General features: G+C 39.2%; 1 protein-coding gene across 5 annotated transcripts in view; it reads right to left on the bottom strand.

Annotated features, from left to right (window-relative positions):
• Positions 1-20612, bottom strand: part of ELF1 (E74 like ETS transcription factor 1) — a 100817-nt gene that overhangs the window by 27365 nt on the left and 52840 nt on the right. For all 5 annotated transcript variants that reach the window (XM_084767943.1, XM_084767940.1, XM_084767944.1 and 2 more), the window contains exon 2: positions 14790-15086. In XM_084767943.1, coding sequence (XP_084624069.1) covers positions 14790-14861 — 72 coding nt within the window. In that variant the 5' untranslated portion in view covers positions 14862-15086. The remainder of the gene's footprint in view (positions 1-14789; positions 15087-20612) is intronic.

Consider the following 20612-nt stretch of genomic DNA (forward strand, 5'->3'; position numbering starts at 1 on the left):
TTGATCCAAAAGTTTACTTAAATATGAAGAACACTTTTAATGATTGTACTTGGGAGACAAAGGTGAATGGGTCTCTGGGAGTTCAAGGCCGACCTGGTTTACATAGTGAATTCCAAGCTAGTCAGGACTGTACCAAAGGGAAACCAAGAAGTGCGCAGGAAAACAGAGAGGCACTGGCTCTGTGATTTAGAGGGTAGTGCCATGTTGTAAGCAAAGAGAGAGAGTATGAGTCATGAGACCTGATGCTTTCTCCAAGTCTGACTCAAGTGATTATGTTAGACAAAGGAGAGTAGAGATGAGAGAAAGAGACATACCACTGATTCGACCACCTGCAGATTAAAATACTTTTCAGGCGTATATGGGGCTCAGAAGATGACTCAGTAGATAAAGCACTTTCTATACAAGCATGATGACTGGTGGTCAGATCCCCAGCACCCTTGTAAATGTCCACTGTGGGGACCCCACTTCTAATCCCAATGCTGGGAAGGTTAAGACAGTGGACCCCTTGGGAAAGCTGGGTAGCGAACTCTGGGTTCAAGTGTCAAGAACCTGCTTCAATAGAATAAAACGTAGAGCAGTTGCAGAAGATACTCAGTGTGTACCTTTGGTATACACACATGTGAACACACATGTATACACACACTTGAAAAATAAATTGTGCTTGTAATGAGCATGTTTAGATTTCTTATTATTCCCAAAATAGTCTAACAAGCATTTCCACGAGATTTACAGTATATTAGGTATAATTATTCTAGAAATGAATTTGAGTATATGGGAGGATATATACGGGTTATAAGCAAATATTATGCAGACTTTGGTATATAGAAGTCCTGGAACCTTCCCCCCTCAGACATGAGGAGCAACTGTCCTTTACCTCATCACAGAACTGACAAGTCACTGAACCTTGACTTGAATTGACTCCAGGGTCCATGTTGTTCACCTGTATCCTCCATAGTCACTTTCAGAATGATGGCTTTGCTGACTGAGTACCTGTCTACTTGGCTCTGTTTAGAAACGCAACAGGTAAATAGGCATTTAGAGTGTGGGTGCAGCTTTAACATATCTTCACCAGGGTTTCATCAGTCTGCTATAAACTTCCCTGGATTATTACTTTCTCTCAGGATCCCTCCTGATTTATACAGTCTTCTCTTGCTAAGGTAACTTGAGTGCCTCATCAAAATCATGAACATAAGAATCCCTAACGATAATCTATAAACATTTGTCCTTATACCCACAGCTAAGTGTGGTCTCCACCTCTTACCAATAGACAGAAAACACAACCAATCAAAATGCAGAGTTGTGGAGGTCAGTTCCAGTGGACACATCTACAAAACACTCCAGTACCTAAGGTTAAAGGAACATCACAGAAGAAAGTGCAGAAAGACTGTGAGAGCCAGAGGATCAGGGAGTTTGCTGTGATATTGTAATGTCAGAAGCTACATCCATAGAGTCTCACCAACATACTGCCCAAAGATAGGCTGAGCAAGGACGACAGCGATGGACATGCCAAAGTGGACAGGGAAAAGCCCACGAGGCCTCAACCCTACACAAAGGACTGTAGATAACTGAGGAGATCTGGGAGGGACCGAGGTGGCCTTTCTCAGGGAAGAACACACCAACTGGTGTCTAGTGCCACATGGTCAGTCCTAAAAATATATTCAAGTAACATTATACAGACTGAGCAGCTTATACTTAGGAATATGTATGTTTAAACATATACGCATATAATAACAAGTAGTAAAAAAAAAAAATAGAGGCAATGAATTTGAAGGTGAGCCAAGATGGGGATATGGGAGGGTTTGGAGGGAAGAAAGGGAAGGAAGAAATGCCGAAATTACATCATAATCTCAAAAATTAAAAAAAAAAAATATATATATATATGAGCTTATTTCAAAGTTGTTTATTTACCTCCCACTTCTTCAGAGTGCTATCAATTTACATAAAATAAACAACTCATATGTTCATAAGAATATAAGGGGCTGGAGATACAACTCACTGGTTAAGAGAACGAGCTGCTCTTCCTGAGTTTGAGTCCCAGAGCCCACATGGCAGCTCACTACTATAACTCCAGTCCCAGGGGTCCAATGTCCTTTTCTGGCCTCCATGGCAGGCACACATGTGCTACACAGACATACATATAGATGGACACACACACACACACACACACACACACATACACACACACACACAAATAAAATTTAAAAATAGAATGAGTAAAATAAGATGCCTGCAACTGCAGAACACATTTCGGGTGACTACAAGGTATTGGACTCTATTACAGTAAATGTAAGGAAAATGAATACTCGAATAAGTCTAGCTGTTGATCTCGACTCAAGATAAACTGCTTTTTATCTGGATTAAGTAGCAACTGACTAAAGTATGAGTCATCAAGAATCCAAACTTTCAAAACCACACACTCTGAGTGATCCCTACTCTACAGAGGCAGACTGGAGGAATACAGAAAATTCAGGGCCAGGACCTACATACCAAGTTTCAGGCTAGCCAGGGCTATTGAGGGAAGATGGTGGGAACAAACATATAAATTTCACATGTTGAATTATCTAAATTTTAGGGGGGGTTGTTGTTGTTGGTTTTGGGGTCTGTGTGTGTGTGTGTTTGGTTTTTCCAGACAGGGTTTCTCTGTATAGAGCTAGCTGTCCTAACTCTCCTAGAACTCTTTTTGTAGACCTAGTTGGCCTCAGACTAAGAGATCCGCCCACCTCTGCCTGTGCTGGGATCAAAGAAGTACACCACCACCCCTGGCAGATTTAAAGTAAAAAATCCTGACTTGCATCCATCTGTTTGGACTGCCATAATAAGTATCAAAAACTAAGTGCCTTCAATAACAGAAATGTATCCTCTCAGTTCTGAAGACTCTATCTGGAGTGAAGGTGTTGGTATGTGGCTGGTTCCCTCTGCAGAGCTACTCAATCCTCCTTGACTTGTATTGGTTGTCTTGACATCCTCCCCATGCTTGACTGTGCCTGAGCTTCCCCCTTTTATAAGGAGCCACCCTATAGCACAAGCACACTCCATTCATTCTTACTAATTACATCTGCAATGATCCTATTTGCAAATAAGGTCACATTCTGTGGTTAGGACTTCAATAGATGAAAAGGGGGTAAGTTAGACAAATTCCACCCCTAACAGGACTCAATTTAAATTAGCTTTAGGTCTACTGTTTGAACACTAGTTCTTGTAAATGTTCTTATTTCCTCAGATGAGGAGAAGAGATGAGAGCCATACTCAAACTTTACTTGGACTGAGCTCAGAACATTTCTATCCAACTATCCCTAGGCCTAGGCCTGGAAGCTTCTAGCCTCCATATAATCTAAACTTCTGCAAGCCTAGACCTTGAAGGCTTCAGCTTCCAGCCTCCATCTGCTAACCTAGGCCTAGAATGTTTTTAGCCTCTGAGACTTACTGCTGAATAGGCTCACCCTTTCTAGCTCTTTCTGAACTCTGGCTGGCTGGTTCAACTCAGCTGTTCTGGCTCAAAACTCTTCTCCACGCTTATTGATTCAAACTGGCTTCTTTCTGCTTCTCATTGAATTACTGTGCTTGGAAAAACAGCCTCTGAAGTCCACAAACTGCACTGCACTGACTGCACTGAACTGTACTACTGTCTCCAGGAACTCTCCAGTTCTCTCTGTGCTACTTTTCAGTAGCTTCTCTTTCCTGTCTGTTCTTGTGAGAGTTGGGTGGATCCTCTGACTCATTCTGTCAAATCTTTCTCTGATTCATCACTTTGTCTGCTCCTTAGTTGTTTGGGATTTAAAATATGTCCTAAATTCCAGCCAGAGGGAATAAGGTGTGTACTAAGGGTGCGTCTGTATTCCAGGTAGATCACACAGACCTAGGTCTTTGGATGTGAACCTTTGCCAGAGCACCATGTGGCTGGATTAAAATTCCTCTGCAGATTCCCACTATCTCAATACCAAAAGCTTACGGAAAATAAAACACAGACATATATAAATTTACTGCTGGTTTTAAATTAAGAGTAGGCTTTATTCTTCAGATTTCAACTCATGTTTTTTCTACACTGCTTAAATCCAACTCCTTTCCCAGATTGATCTCAGAAAAGAACTTCAAAAGGTCAGAGTACTGAGTACAGTGGCAAGCCCCTGCTGTCCAAGACACCAAGAAGACTCACACAGAGGATTACTTGACCACAATAGTTTGAAGCCAAACTATGCGATACCAACTCAAAAAGTAAATTGAAAATTTAAAGGTTATTTATAAAATGATGAGACTTACAGCAGCTAAAGAAAATCTACAGTTTATTTTATAAAAGTTCTACTTTTATTATTTATTATACTTTGCTGTGTTGAGATCAAACCCAGGTCTTTGAGCATGCAGGCAAGTGTTATACCTCAACTATACCCCTAGTCCTCATGTTTCCTTAAAGACACAAAGTGACAACCTCTCTTGGGCACTGTTCTATTGCATAAAAGAAAGCACTTAACCGGGGGCTAGCTTACAGTTGCAGAGGCTTAGTCCACTGTCGTCATGGTAGGAGCATGACAGCACTCATGATGCTGAGCAGCAGCTGAGAGCTACATCCTGATCCGCAGGCCAAAAGAGACAAAGAGAAGAGGGAGAGTGGGCCTGACAGGAAGCCCACGCCAGTGACAGACTTCCTCTAACAAGGCCACACCTCCTAATCCTTCTAATCCTGTTCAAGCTACTCCCTGATGGCTAAGCATCCAAGTATATGAGCCTATGGGGGTCATTCTTATCCAAACCACCATACAGCAAAGTTTGCCGAAGGAAGGAAGGAAGGAAGGAAAGAAAAAAGAAAGAAAGAAAGAGAGAGAGAGAGAGAGAGAAAAAAAAAAGATTCTATTTGTCTGGCTATTCCTTTAAATCAAGGGCATCCATATCTCTACAACAAATTTTAAGCTAGCCTGTGCTCTATATGCCCCTTTCTCCAAACAAAGCAAAACAAAACAAAACAAAACAAAACAAAATTAACTTCTCTCCAAACATGTCTAAAGGCTTTCCTCATGTAAGTAATTAAATAAATCCTCTTTTCTATCTTTTTAGAACCAGCCCCATCTTTGGAAATCTGAAAGAGAAAACTCAGGGCATCACACATGCTAAGCAGATACTGTACCACTGAGCCAATTCTACCTGTGATTTGAGAAAAAGAACTTCACTAAATTCTAGTGTTACTTAATCTTCTCAGTACACTAGAAAACATTTTAATATATCAAGTAAGTACCAGATAATTCAGAGTATCTGGGGATATGCTCAGGGCCTATAAATAAAATTCACCAAATGAGTCCAATTTGCACTCAGTGTCTAGGAAGGACCACTGATAAAAAGAATCAAAACCTCATTTGCCTGAATTGGATCAACTGGTATAATGCATGCAACTCTCAATACTAGACATATATTACAAGGTCTTTGGCATTTGTATATGATTTTCACTTTGTTTGTGGAACAGAACCAAAGCAAACTGTAATCCCTGGGGATTAGAGAAGAAAGATTTCCTGGAGTCAAAAGTCCGTCTAATCAGTTTCTGAAGCATCTGTTTCTAAAAGTCACTTTTACTATGGTGCGAAAAACTGACTTTCTTAGGTTTCTAACTTTACTAGAAGTCTCAATAGCTCAAAAGGAAAAACATATTATGTACAGGTAAATCTGAGAGCATATGTTGAAAGCAAAATTTCAGTCAACATTTTAGCAGCAATAATAAAATGAAACAAAGGACAGTTCCTCAGATTTCAACACTGTCCCCTGTAGTTTCCATTGGTTGTGGTTCATCACATCTGCCATGAGCCAATACCACAAACTAGAAGGACAAGAGAAGGAACCAACGGAAACAGTACAACATGTGCTTCTGCTAATACACAAGCTTCATCCTTCACTAGAGCAGGCCCCGCCGTCCTAGATGGCGATGCGAGAACTACAGAATCTGGCCTCTGTGCCGTGGGCAAGCTGAAGAGTTCAAGAGGCCTTCAGATATTAAAAATACAAGAGCACTCGCAGAACTTGTTTGCCAAGTTTCCCTAACAACAGCTCTCCATCTGTTCCATGGTGATTGTGAAACATCCTGCCACAGCCCTCCAGAAAACAGCTCACAGCCAAAGAGCAAAAAACATTTTCCTTAAACAAAAAGCAGGGTAGAAAGTCTTTTAAAACTCCCTCAATGCAGACACTGCCTTTCAAAAACAATTGCAAGATAAGCATGCTCTCAAGGAGTGAACATATTTTTGTACCAAGACAGACAGACGAACACACACACAACACATCCCAACCAGGCTGCTGCCTCATTCCTCCCATCTTCAAAATCCACTTGACTCTAAGAATTCTCCAGCAAACATGGGAGCCAAACATAGCACACTGTAGGACCAATTCCTGTGGCCTGCTTTCCGATCAGACTGGGCCCAGCCCAAGCTTTCAACCTCCAAAGACACCACTCTGAAGAGCTCTGGTTTATTCTTGAGATGACTTCCTTTACTGACCATTTTGAAAAAAACAAATGGTTAGAACTTGATCCTATCACAGCACCCTCTGACAGGATTTTGCCATGTGCCAACTGTACAACATACATGCATGTGAGAAGATGGTACTCCATCTCTGACTGGGTATTTGAACACACTTGCACGAACAACAATTTGTCTGAGTGAGTTCAAATTAGTCAGTCTAAGTTTTTTTTTCTGTATCTATTTTAAAATACATGTAAGTCTTTGAAAATTACTATACGAATTAAAATTACACAGAGCTTTCTATATTGAAAGGCATAAAGTAAGTAACCAAGAACATATACCGATGAAGTTGTTCAACATTTTACCTAAGTAGAAACAGGAATCCTTCGTTTCTGTTTCTTCTGTTGCCTTTGGGGAATTAGGGTTTGCACATCTTGTATGTTGGGCAAGCAGTCTGCCCCTGAGCTACAGTCCTAGGCTTATATAAACTGGGGGTGGGAGGGGTGGCTTATGCATAGATAGCCCAGCCTGGTCTTGAATTCAACAGTAATCATCATATCTGTACCTCCCAAATTCTGGAATTATAGGCATACACTGATGAAATAAGTAATCTCAAAAACTGGCTTGAGGGTAAAAGTCCATGCCACCATGTTTAACAACCTGAGTTCGAGGCTCAGGACCCACAGTGTAAAAAAGAGAGAAACAATTCTTATAAAATGTCCTCAGACCTCCATATCTGCACCAAGGTGCATACACACTAAGTAGACAGACAGACAGACAGACAGACAGAAGTAGGTAAGTAGGTAGGTAGGAAGGTAGGCCGACAATGGATAAATAGATACTTGGTGGATAGATGGCTGAAAGTAAAGATAAATTGGCTTATACAGTGTTTAACTGATTAGCATTGTCTTTGGTTTCGATTTCCTGTGTTTGTGTCTCTGTCTCTTGTCCTCTCGCCCTCCCCTCTCCATCCTCCCCTCTATGTCTCTCTCTCTCTCTCTCTCTCTTTCTCTCTCTCGTGTGTGTGTGTGTGTGTGTGTGTGTGTGTAAATAAGCTTTATTACATCAAGTAATAGATACATTCAAAGCGCAAAAGCTTTAGTCATTCTTCCAAATGCAGTCAGAGTGTGTTTCTTGGTATTATTCCTCTTTCAGCCTTTGCTGAGATTCTTCATCTAAAACCTTTCTTCTTCGTGTGGGAGGACAGCAGGTTATTAACAGTTATGTTGACACTCAAGAGATAATGACTGCCACTTCCAAGGTGGTAAGGATCAGAGACAGCAATGCCTGCTCTTAGGATTGTACTTAAACAAGGGATCTAGTTGGAGTGCGCAGCGGATTGTCCACCTGTGGGTATGAAGTTTGCCAGCTTTGAATATCGGTGTTATATTTACTTTGTTAAAAAATGACTTAATAAACTCTAAATGGAAACTGTTAATGTAATTTATGAAAGTTTAAAATCACTCACCATGAAATTACTTGGGCCTATTCATTTTATGTACATGGAGATTATTCACTGGTAATTTCCTGTTTCTTTTGTTGCTGCTTAGAAATTTTCATTTTAAGCAAAATATCAAATCTAGATCCCTACTATTCTAAAAACACAAAGCATACCTCAACTGCAGTAGCCCAGATGCTGTATCAAGTTCACGTAGTCCTCCCCTACCCATCAGCCTTTAACAGACATGTTATCAAACAAATCAAGTGCAGTACTGTCAAAATTATTAAGGAAACAGGTGAGCAGCTATTAAAGCAAACTGTCCCCTGACAGGTAGTCTCAAAGAATGTAACTAAATCAAAACTGGGATCCAAGCATATACTGAGCATAATGTTGAAGAGTGGTGATTCTGGGAGTCTTTTACTCTTGGCTACATAATCCATTAAAGGTCTTCGAGTTATCAAGTAACATAATGCTATACTACAGAAAATCAAGGGGCTGAGCCATCTTTGCAGCCCCTTCTAGTCTCCATCTTTGAAATCAGTTTAAAATGATGCTCCTAACAAAGTCATGGTGGAAGCAGCTGCCATGCTACGGACTTTAGGTGGCTTACAGCACGGAAGCTCCACAACACTCACTAGTCCCAGAAGGAACAGACCAAAGGTCTAAACCCAGACAACATGACTGCACCTTGCTCAGTCAGCGGGCTTGGCTCCCACCACACAGTGCAAATATAGGCTCCTCAGATGAAGTCTCCCTGTAATCAGCTTCATCACTGGTAAAGCTTGGGTTTAAAGACGTGTTGATGGCTGTCTTCATGATGAACCCTGTACTTAGAACGGCAGCAAATGGAGATCATTTTCCATCTGCTGGCTCTAGTAGTGGGAGTGCTTCTGAAGACACTTGGCTTTGCTCAGCACCATCCCAACCCAAAGGTCTAAGCAAACTGTCCTTTCTCTAAACTTAGCCTTGATAACATTTAAAATGCCATTATAGGGCTGGAGAGACGGCTCAGCAGTTGGGAAAACTGGCTACTCTTCCAGAGGTGCTGAGTTCAATTCCAACAACCACACGGTGGCTCACAACCATCTATAATGAGGTCTGGTGCCCTATATTGGTGTGCAGAAATAACACTGTATATGTAATAAATGTTTAAGAAAATAAAAATAAAATGCTACTGTAAATCCCTGTGAGGTGGTTTAAACATCATCTAATCTTATTGGGGTTTCTTTTTTTTCTTCTTCTTCTTTTTTTCGTAACATTTGAAATTCTGTTGTAAATCTCTTTGAGGTTGTTTAAACATGCTCTAATCTTACTGGGCTTTCTTTTTAAAATTTTTTCCCATTTATAATTACATCATTTCCCTCTTCTCTTTCCTCCCTTCAAACTCTCCAATAACACTCTTCCTTGCTATCTGAAAATATACATACTAACAGATTATACAGATTAAACAGGGTGTATTTACATATTTAGGAATACATATGCATATATGTGGTGGTTTTAATGAGAATGCCCGAAGAGGTTCATAGATTTGAATGCTTAGCCACCAGGGAGTGGAGCCATTTGAAAGGACTAGGCGGCGTGACCGTGTTGGAGGAAATGTGCCACTGCAAGTGGGCGTTGAGGTTTTCAAAAAGCCAAGTTAGGCCCAGTAGCTTTCTCTTCCTGCTGCCTGCCATTCGAGAGGTAGAACCCTTGGCTATTTCTCTGGCACCTGTGCACCACCACACTGCCCACCGTGAAAATGAACTAACCCTCTGAAACTGTAAGTGAGCTCTAATTAAATGCTTTCTTTTTATAGAGTTGCCACAGTCATGGTGTCTCTCAGATATATATATATGTATGCAACAACAAGTGATGAAAAACAGAGGGCATAAGTTTGAAAGAGGAAAAGTTTCCCTTTTGTTTAGTCAGGATGAATTATAATTTGGCCATGTATCCCTAAAAGGAAGGCTCAGTAAAGATCATCTTACGGTTCTTGTTTTATTTTGTTTTGTTCTTCCTTTTGAGGGGTAAGTGTTACTGTTATTTGCAGTATGATGCACGGACAACACAGATGAACATGCTTAAAGGCTGGGGCTATAGCCCTAGGTTTAATTCCCAGTACAGTGAGGGAGAGAAAGGGGGCAGGGATCCAACCATCTAAAAATGTGTATTATGATTATATTTATATAAAATGCTTATAATTAGTGGTTTCCAGGGCTGAAAGTGGGTAGAAATAGTACAGCACCCTTTGAAGTGGAGATTAGCTTATCACATGGCAAATCTATCAAGTAACAATGAAAACAATGTGTTATTGGCATGATATAAAAAAATAGTTCAGTTGAACAATAATTAGCAAGTTCAAAATAAATGTCTGTCCTTAAGGTAACTCAATAATCAACAAGAACGGCAGTTTTAGGATGGAAAAAGTTCTTAAAAAATCAATAAAAGTAAATGGTAAAAACTACCACTGTGGAAAAGGGAAATTTATCAGATCACTATGGCACCTGACGAGCTCAAGACGTGAAACATGCTAGAAGAAAAAATTTAATAATATTAGTGTTAAGGAAAAGTTTCCTAAGCAGAAGCTAAGGAGAAATACAATACATATAAATTTTAACTGAACCTTTGAAATGTCTATAGGGCATACAATTAAAAAATGGTAATAGACTTGAAGGAAATGTTAAAAAACAAAAAAGACAAATTACCCATTTTAATTATAAAAGATTACTAAGAAGACAATGGTTCTAGTATATCTGCATTATAAAGAAATATTGGGCAATAGGACACTAATTCAAAGGCAATTCATGTGATCAATAGACAATTTTTTGACCAATTTTAAAAACAATAAACTACTTCATTACTAGTACTTATGGAAATGGAAATTAAAGTAGTAAAATATCATTTTACTTTCATGGGAGTTTTTTTCTTTTTGTTTGTTGTTGTTGTTGTTGTTTTGAGACAGTTTCTCTGTGTAGCCTTGGCTGTCCTGGGCTTGCTTTGTAGACCAGGTTGGCCTCGAACTCACAGAGATCTGTCTGCCTCTGCCTCCTGAGTGCTGGGATTACTTACAGGTATGCACCACCACACCCAGCTATAAAATGTCATTTTCAACCAATAGATGATTCATAAAAGAAAAAGAAGGATTAGTGCTAGAAACTATGAGAAATACATGCTAGTGGAAACTGACACCATCTTTGATAGGGATGTTTTTATTATTCTGTTAGTAAACTCAGTAATTCCTATTTGTTGTTTGCTTGTTTGTTTTCTGTTTTGTGTTGTGTTTTGAGAAAGGTTCTCACTATGAAGCCCTAACTGACTTAGAACTCTCTGTGTACACCAGACTAGCCTCAAACTTACATGGAGCCATCTGCCTTTTTCCTCTTGATTGAAATCGCTGGGGTTGAAAGCATATGCCACCACACCCAGCAGTGATCCTGTTTTTAATGATTTTTCAGATGTCCTCACACACTATATAAAGACACACTGTACAGACACATGGGGGGCTGACAAGATGATACTGGGTCAACATAGACTATCACACTTAGCCCTTACACCTGTCCTACAGTTTAGGTCTGTCAGCTCTCATTCCTACTATGCAGATAAGAAAATCATCGCACAAAGGATTAAGTAATTTGCAAAGATCTCAGTAGTAAATTAAGGAACAGAGCCAGGATTCAACCCATGCACTCTGCTTTGAGAATCTAGGTTCTTTTTTTTTTTTTTTTCAGTTTTGCATTAAGAGTTTATTTTTTGTTACAGATTATGAACCAGGCAATAAGAGTCACCCTGCATATTCTTTTAAATAAATCAAAAGGGAAGAAATGAATTGGCCTTATATACATATTAAAAATCACTCAGATATAAATGTGCCTCGGTTAATGCCAAAATACAAAATACAGGAGTGGGCTTTATGTATACTTAGTTGTTGACAATTATTTAAATATCACTGTAACTCCCTTCTACATACGTTGTTTGTAAACTGTCATAAGGTTCCACGTGACCTAGCTAGCAGGCCTCTGCGCAGGGGCTCATTGCTGGGCATACAGCTCAATAGCTGTAGAGTTCACTAATGGGAAAGGAAGCAGGCATAACCCCTACCCCAGGCCTGAATCTCAGTTCTTAACCACCACTGCTACCCCAGAGAGTATGACCATTCCTAAACAAGGATTTCCGCTGCTGTACTATGCATTATAAGCAAAATACAAGTAACAGTCATGGTTAAGGATTGGTAGGGTAAACAATGTGCCACTCAAACATAGACAAACATACACTACAGAGCCTACACACACCATTTCACATACTTTTTTCTTAAGATAGGTTCTCAGGCTGGCCTCAGCCTCATTTTGTAACAGAACCTGGAATTGAACTCCTCTTAATCCTCCTGCCTCAGCCAGGATTACAAGTATGAATTGCCACATCAGACATATCTTATGCATTTTTGTACTATGTGAGTTTAAACTGGCAAGTCATTACTTTCAGGTAAAACTAAAAATTAAACTAAGCCAGTTATGGTGGCACCAGCCAACAACCCTAATCCCAGCACTGAGAAGATGAGCAGGAGGATCTTCAATGCAAGGCTAGCATGACTACATAAGAGCTTATCTCAGACGTAATGAATAAAAATGAAATCTAAACAAGAGCCACCGTTCAAATAATTAATAGTATGAGCAATGAAAACCCCTGAACCCAACTCCAACTACAGCAACCCAGAAGTGCACGTTACTGAAGTCATATTCATGCGTAATAATTACTAGCTATATAGTTTAGAGCAAATTACTTAACTACTTTATGTCTCATTTTCCTCATCACAAAATAAGGCTACTGGCATTTATTTCATGGGTAAACATATAAAGTATTTAAATGTATAAAGGAGAAAAAGGAGAAAGTAAAGAAATGAGAAAATGACAAAACAGAAAGAAAAAAGGAGGAGAGGAGAAAGGAAAGAAAGGAGCTGCCAAGTGTGGTGGTGGCGGCCCATGTCTGAAATCCGAACATTCAGGAATTGGGAGCCTGAAAATCAAGAATTCAAATCTATCTTCTTCAGCCATCTGAGATCATATCTCAAAAACCTAAAAAGTGAGCCAGGCATGGTAGGGAAGGCCTTTAACCCCAATACTTGAGAGACAGAAGCAAGCAGATTTCTGATTTTGAGGTCAGCATGGTGCCATAGGGAGTCCTGGGCAAGCCAGGGCAACACAGTGAGGTCTTTTCTCAAAGTTAAGAACTGCTGGACACAGTAACATACGCCTTTAATCCCAGCACTTGAATAGAAGGTATCTGTGAATCTGAGGCCAGTCTGGTCTCCATCAGGAGTTTTGGGCCAACTAGAACTCCCTAGTGAGACCTTGTCTCAGGAAAACAAACAAAAATTAAAAAGTTTGTTTGTTTTTGTTTTGTTTTGTTTTGTTGGTTGGTTGGTTGGTTGGTTGACTTTTCAAGACAGGGTTTCTCTGTGTAGCCTTGACTGTCCTGGACTTACTATGTAGACCAGGATGGCCTCAAACTCATAGCGATCAGCCTGCTTCTGCCTCCCAAATGCTGGGATTAAAGGCATGCGCCATCATTCCCCAGCTCAAAATAAATACGTTAACAAAACAATAACAGAACAAGACAGAGGTGAGTCAAGCTACCGACACCCATCCCAAAGACATAAAAGGAAAAAACTGAGATAAACTGAGTACATCCAACATGGTAGTGAGTGTACAGACACTATCTAGCAATACACATTTCAGGGTACTTATACACACATAAGAGCATGGAGCTATAATGTAAAGATACTTCTCAGGGTCGGAGAGTGAGAGCCAGTGCACTAGGGCATGCCCGTAAGCAGCTTGGCGCTCTGTCCTCTGGCTGCCACATCAAACCTCAGCACATCAACCTGGGACTTACCACGATCTCTTATCTATAAAGGAGGCACAGTCAGCACACTGTTTTTCAAACTGCAGTATGTACACAAACATCCTGTCTCAAAACAATTCAAAAGCCACTTTCTCCTATAAAAATTTCTCTTCTATTCTCTCTAGATTAAAGTCCAATCAATATCAATATTAATGTCAATATGTTTTCAGTTTGATTTTTTCCCCTTGGTTGAATCTCTTGATTTTAAGGCTAGTTAATCCAAATTCCCATCTTCTGTAGGTATATTTATAAACTATATTCATCACTTCTGTAAAACAGCCAGATATTACAATGCCCTGTCAAATCTAAGAATCAATTCTATTATTTGTAAAAATTGATCTACTTAAAGTTTTGGAAGCAGGCTATAAATCAGCCTTCATCAGCACACTTTAAACCCACTGCTTCTCAAAAGACTTTTAGCAGACGAACTCTGATCAGCATCAACTCCCACACCACCGCTCACATCCTCACCCTGCTTGCCTTAATTACAAAGTTCAGCCTTCCCCTCTGGGGAGGACCACAGGATCAGAGTTAAGTTTAAATCCTTTACCTCAGTATCTCTTGAGACCTTATTTATGTGAAGGCAATAAATGACACTATATAGTATATATATTATACATACATATATACACAATTAGGAAACTTCCTTGCGGTCATAGCCTTTCAACTGGGAAGATGTGGTATGGTCAAAACTAGTCCATATTTAAAAGATTAATTATAGACATCAGTTATGTTCTCTAGAACTTCTTGAAGTAATCTGAAGTATTATTTAGGGTTACTATTTGGTCTCACTTTACAGAAAAACAAGATGAACCCCAAATATTATTTCCTTGTTACCACGTCAAAACTAATGATGACATGTACATGTAGTGAATTAATTGGTACTTAAAATATGAAAGGACATCACTGCTAAATATTTAACTTCTACAATTTTATTTTATTAAGTTTTCTTACTACCTTATAAAGCAAATAATATTCTGATACTAATAAAAACTCCTAAGAAATGTACTAAAACCCATTTTTTTCTGGCTCACCTGCTGTTCATCCTCCATGACGTTACTTGCAAATTCAAACACTAGGTCGTTCTGTTGGAGCACAGTAGCCATAGTAAAGCATCCCCCTTAGATCCACATGAGAGAAGTCCCAGTCAGACTCAGTGCTGGAGCAGGAGCGTGCCGTGTAGCTCGGTAAAGCCCTCCGGCAAGTCTGTGAAGTGACTGCAGACCAAGGTGATCTTCAATGAAAAGAATGCTTCAAATTTCCTTGGTTCATTGACATTCTAAGCAAACCTGTACTTTTTTTCTAAAATAATTCACTTGGTCTTCTTGTCCCTGAAAAACAAAAGCTTAGGTTAGTGGTGAAAAAGTAATCACCTGGCTAAAATGTAACAACAGATATAGCACAGTATCTCCAAATAGCAGTGCTACTCTTAAGTAAAATCAACTTGGCTAGTAAACACAGGGCTTTGTTTTTTAAAACATACTTTCTTTGAAGACTTCATTCCTAAGATAAAATCTCCCCTTATTACCTTTTCTTTCTTGCCCAAGCTATGCTTGAGCTATGCTTGAGTGTGTTAGGTGGGGGAGAGGGGCTGGGAGGGGTTTCGGTAATAATTAGGAAATTTTAAACCACAGCAGAGGATATATAAACAACTTCATTCTTTCCAGTAGGCCAGCAAATCACCTACATGCACATTAACTACTACTCTCTCTAAGTTTCAAAACAGACTCATTTGTCCCTAACAGCAACTGCAAGCCCTATCCCCAGTCATATATATCTAAGTGAAGACAGTTAAAGGCTGTAAATGCTGTTTTACGAGCTTTTAAAAGTGAGCAGAAAGTAAAGCCTACTTTTCTGTCTCTGAAAGGACCTGAGTAAAAAGATGCTAGGCGTTCCCATGCCGAGAGCCGTCTTCAGGGACTTCTTTCTGCATGCACTGAATGTAGCTTTAGCTCTAACACAAGCAACAGGAAGGAAACCGCACTTGACCACGTCACGGCAAGTTAGAACATGCAAAGGGCTGCACTTTACAATAGCAGAAAAACAAAATGCAACTTAGGAGCAAAACCAAGATAATGACTGCCAAATATGTTTGTACATTAGTATTTTTAAAAGGTAAAGTTACCACTAACAAAGCTAATGTAGCTGTTGGTTATAATTGTATTAAATATTAAATGTTTATGACCATAAAAATGTGACATGAAAAGTTGTTTTATATAGTCATATTTTTGAAACATCTTTTATAATATTAATATAAATATTTCAAAAAGATGCAAGTTAAGTAAAAGATAATGACAAATCCTAGTAATTGTAAAGACACATGTTTGGAAATGATGAGACATGGTGAGTCAGCTTCCTGGAAGACTCACACCCAGCAACAGGAGCCAGCCAGGACAGGTACACTATTTCTGAATGTCAGTCAAGCCAACTCCCTGTGTATTCCAGCTTGTAGAGATCAACACAGATCGCTGTGATTTCCACAACTGGATATCAAAATTAAATAAGGGTTAGAATTCAAGTTAGATTTTTACTCACTAAACTCAGTCCCAAGCCAGCGGTGTACAGTTCTGACCCACCTCATGCTTTTTAGTGGAGATTGAACTGTAACATTAAGAAAGCACTTTTAACACAGTCTGGACATTTTTGAGCCTAGAAAGGCCCCTGCCAAAATTTTTTTCATATTTAATTGAGCACAGATATAACAACATAGATATATACTTGGCCTTGCATAAACATTACTTATTTTTGCTCTTAAATTATTACATAACCCAATTCCTCTCGTATAGCCCTGCCTTATATGTACAAGATATCTTTGTTTTTGTCTCCCTCTCACTCTCCATTATACCAATTCCTGGAATGTCCCCCTGCCCACCTCTTAATCTTATCTTCCCTTCTTCAACATTTAAGTCACATTTCTATTTTATTTATTTATTTATTTATTTATTTATTTATTTATTTTAGTTTTTTGAGACAGGGTTTCTCTGTGTAGCCTTGACTGTCCTGGACTCACTTTGTAGACCAGGCTCGAACTCACAGCAATCCACTTGCCTCTGCCTCCCAAGTGCTGGGATTAAAGGCGTGCGCCAGCATCATCTGGCTCTTTTCTTTTCTTTTTTGTTTGTTTGTTTGTTTGTTTGTTTGTTTGAGGGGGGCCTCATGTGGGCTAGGTGAGCCTCAAACTGGCTGTGTGGCCAAGAATGACTTTGAACTCCTGATCCTACTGCCTCTGCCTCCCAAGCTCCTTAATAATGTCTTCCAACTTCATGTCTCAACCCACAAGGACTGTTTACTTCAAAACCACAGCACTGCTGATTAGAGCAGCAACTTAGCAGGAACCACAGTGTTTTAAAGTGTTGCTCACTTAGTTCAACTGGATAAATGTTTCAGTACTTGTCTGAAAACCAGTACGTAGGAATCAGAAATAATTAGGGCAAAAACCTCTCCTGCGGAAAGAACTCCAGTTTCAAATGTCTTCTGTACCTGCCTGAACCCCATACAATGATAAGAAGGTTCACGTTAAGGACTGATGCGTTAAAGGTCTACCATTGAATATGCAAGCTACTTCCACATAGATTCTGTGTTTAGCAATAAAGTTCTTTTGATAGAGAGGAAAGTACTATCACCTTCAAACCTCAGAACAAAAAACAAACAAACAAACAAACAGAACTGAGGGGTGCTTATGACAGAAGTTTTTATGTCACAGTTTAGGTTCAAGGGTACGCTAAAACCTGGTGTTCTTATTAAGTACAGAGGCGCCATGGAAACGATCTGTCTAAAGTTACAAAGTGTACTTTTTTTTTTAAGGCAGCATCTTCACAGTGCTGCTGTGCTTTACTTACTGTCCTTTGGAAACTTCAAAAGTAAGGACAAGCAATGAGAATGGCCCAGCCTTCACAACCCATCACTGACAACCTGTAAAAATAACCCAAAATGGCTGCCCCAAATCACCATCCCCCAGCCAGAGCTCTGACCTAAAACATAAGGCATTTTCTTTGGTTTCATTAGGCCTCTGACACTCTGTGCCTTCCTCCTCTTTGTCCACTTTCCTGTTTAGGTATCCTGTGGCTTTAAAGAGGTTCAGTGTGGGGGTGGGGGTAGGGGGCGGGGCAGACCCTTTCTGGTTCTTAAACCAGAGGTAACTTCTTTGCACGTCAAGGATATGGAAATAACATAGCTCAGCTATATTAATTTTATTTAGAAACGGACAAGTCTGACACCTACCCCAGTAATTCAGGTTTTCATTAAATAAGCAGAGGTGCCCAGATCCTGTGGTCTGTACACAGCTAACAGTACAGTCTCATTTCCTAAATCAAATCTCAATTACTACAACACACAGTCTTGCTTCTAGATCCGCCCAGACCTCTATTCAACTGTGCTATTACTGTTTAAAACACAGATCTAAGTAAATGTATATATAAAATGTAAGGGGGATCTCCACTTTCTAGTTTTCTCCAAACCCAGGCAGTACATTAAGAGTCTGTCTTAAGAGTCTACAAGTCATTGTATCTAAAACATCCAAAACATACTCTCATAATATTTCCATAAAGCTATCCCTATACATGAGAAAACATGGGCATTATGGTTGAAAGCAAAGGAGTCTGATCCACCACAAGACAATTTAAGATCCTCAGTAAATTTTAAACTTGTTTACGCTAGGCATGGTGACACAAGCCTGTAATTGTAGGCTGGGATTTGAGGCCAGCCTGGGATAAATAACCAGCCCTTATCTAAAATAGTCAAACAAGCCAGGCGTGGTGGCACATGCCTTTAATCCCAGCACTAGGGAGACAGAGGCAGGGGGATCTCTTTGAGTTTGAGGCCAGCCTATCTACAAAGCAAGTCCAGGAAAGCCAAGGCTACACAGAGAAACTCTGTCTCAAAAAACAAACAAACAAACAAACAAACAAAAACAAAAGTTAAACAAACAAAAATACCAAACTTGTTTAAAGTTACCCATGATGAGCTATATATTCAGGAACATTGCTGCTATAACAGTTCTCAAATCTATGTTTTTACAACACTATGAAGTAGCAAGGAACAAGGGAAAAATTCCATTTACCATAGCCACATGCTGCTATCTTATTTACACATTTTTGAGATGCAACCCAGTTTTGGTCATCCAAAAATTCTCAGACTGTCTAATGCCTATATCTTTAGAGAGCTACACCACAAAAATGCTTAGAATTAAGATTCCTACGCTCTTGGCATCAATCTTCACACCTGAGGTAAAGTCACAAAACAAAACAATTAGGATCAACCCCAGCTTCAGAGCACTTGGGTTCCACCTGAGTAAGGTCTCCACACCTCTAAGCCTCTAGTGCTCTGGTTCTGTTAAATGAGCATAATAAAGAGCAGCAAAAGCTAGCGCTGTGAAGATCATCTGTGAAATACTAGTACAGGTAACTGAGACTGCAGGTCAGTGGCAGAGCACTTGCCAAGAAAGACACTGGCTTCAGTCCCTGGCCCTGCTTAAAGAAAAGGCAAATATATGTGCAGAACGCCTGGTACATAAACTGAACTCAATAAACATTAGCTTAATTATAGCTCTGAGTAGAGAGTGAAAAATATGCAACAGGTGCACGTTAGATCCTAATTATTTCTTCAGTCTCATTTTTATAATCACTGAGACTCTTTCACCACAACTCCTGGCGAGACTCCAACACCATAGCCCATTAACAACACAGTCTAAGCTGACTCCAGTGCCTTGCATTTTGGTACCGTTTGGATAAATGCAGTTGTATAAAGGTTAGGGGGTTAAAACGTCACTTATGGGGCTAGAGAGATGACTGAGCATTTAAGAACACTAATCGCTATCATAAAGGAACTAGGTTCAATTCTCAGCACCCAAATGGTGACTTACAACCAACTGTAACTCCATTCTCTGCTGCACTGATATGCATGGAGCCAAAACATCCATGCATAGAAAATAAATTAATTAATTTTTAAAAATTAGAACTTCACTTAACAGAGTCCAGTTAGGACCCTATCCCAAACATAGTAACTTTATCAGTTTTAAACACAAGACATTATTTCACCTTAATGTCTACAACAACTCAATTCAAATTGTTTTGTATAATTGGTTATTTGTAACAATACAAATATATTGTTATATTTGTATTTCAAATATAAGAAAAACATGAATCAAAACTTGCCAAAATTAATCCCTTGTTGAATATAAAACATAAAATACAGGATTTGAGAGGCATTTCAGACACAAAAAAATATGAACAGTCCATTAAGATTTTAACATTAAAACTGATATTTGTTACTTTTATTTGCATTTGTATTTGCATTTGTCAGTTTTCAACAATACAAAGTAGAGACAAATAGTAACACTCCATGAAAATGTTGAATCCCCATTTCCTTTCCTCAAATATTCCCTCCCATACCTTACAAACCTATATCCTAAATAAAACACTTAACACATCAAGAGTTTTTTAGTCAGGCACACACCTTCAATCCTAGCACTTCAGAGGTAGAGACAGGCAGTGAGTAATCTCTGAGTTTGAGGTCTACAGAGAGTTCCAGAAAAGCCAGGTCTACACAGAGAAACCCTATCTTAAAAACACAAAAACAAAACAAACATTTTTTTAAATTACTATAGCACAAAAACATTCTGTGAAAAAAATAATAAATAAAAAGACTCAAACAAACAAAAGGTTTTAGACTAAATCATTCTAGCTCAAGAAGGTAAAAGGCATCAGCAAAGAAGAATGGGTTGAATAACCAATTATTCAGACAACACTTGTTTTATATATATCAGCTAGCAGGGCAGAGGTACCTCAAAAAGTGGAATTCTGTAATAACTAAACAACAAATACCTCAACAAGAAGAATTCTTAATGAAATAGTCCCTAA

This window comes from Acomys minous, assembly GCF_964271855.1.
Source record: "Acomys minous genome assembly, chromosome: 18".
In the NCBI taxonomy this organism is placed as follows: domain Eukaryota; kingdom Metazoa; phylum Chordata; class Mammalia; order Rodentia; family Muridae; genus Acomys; species Acomys minous.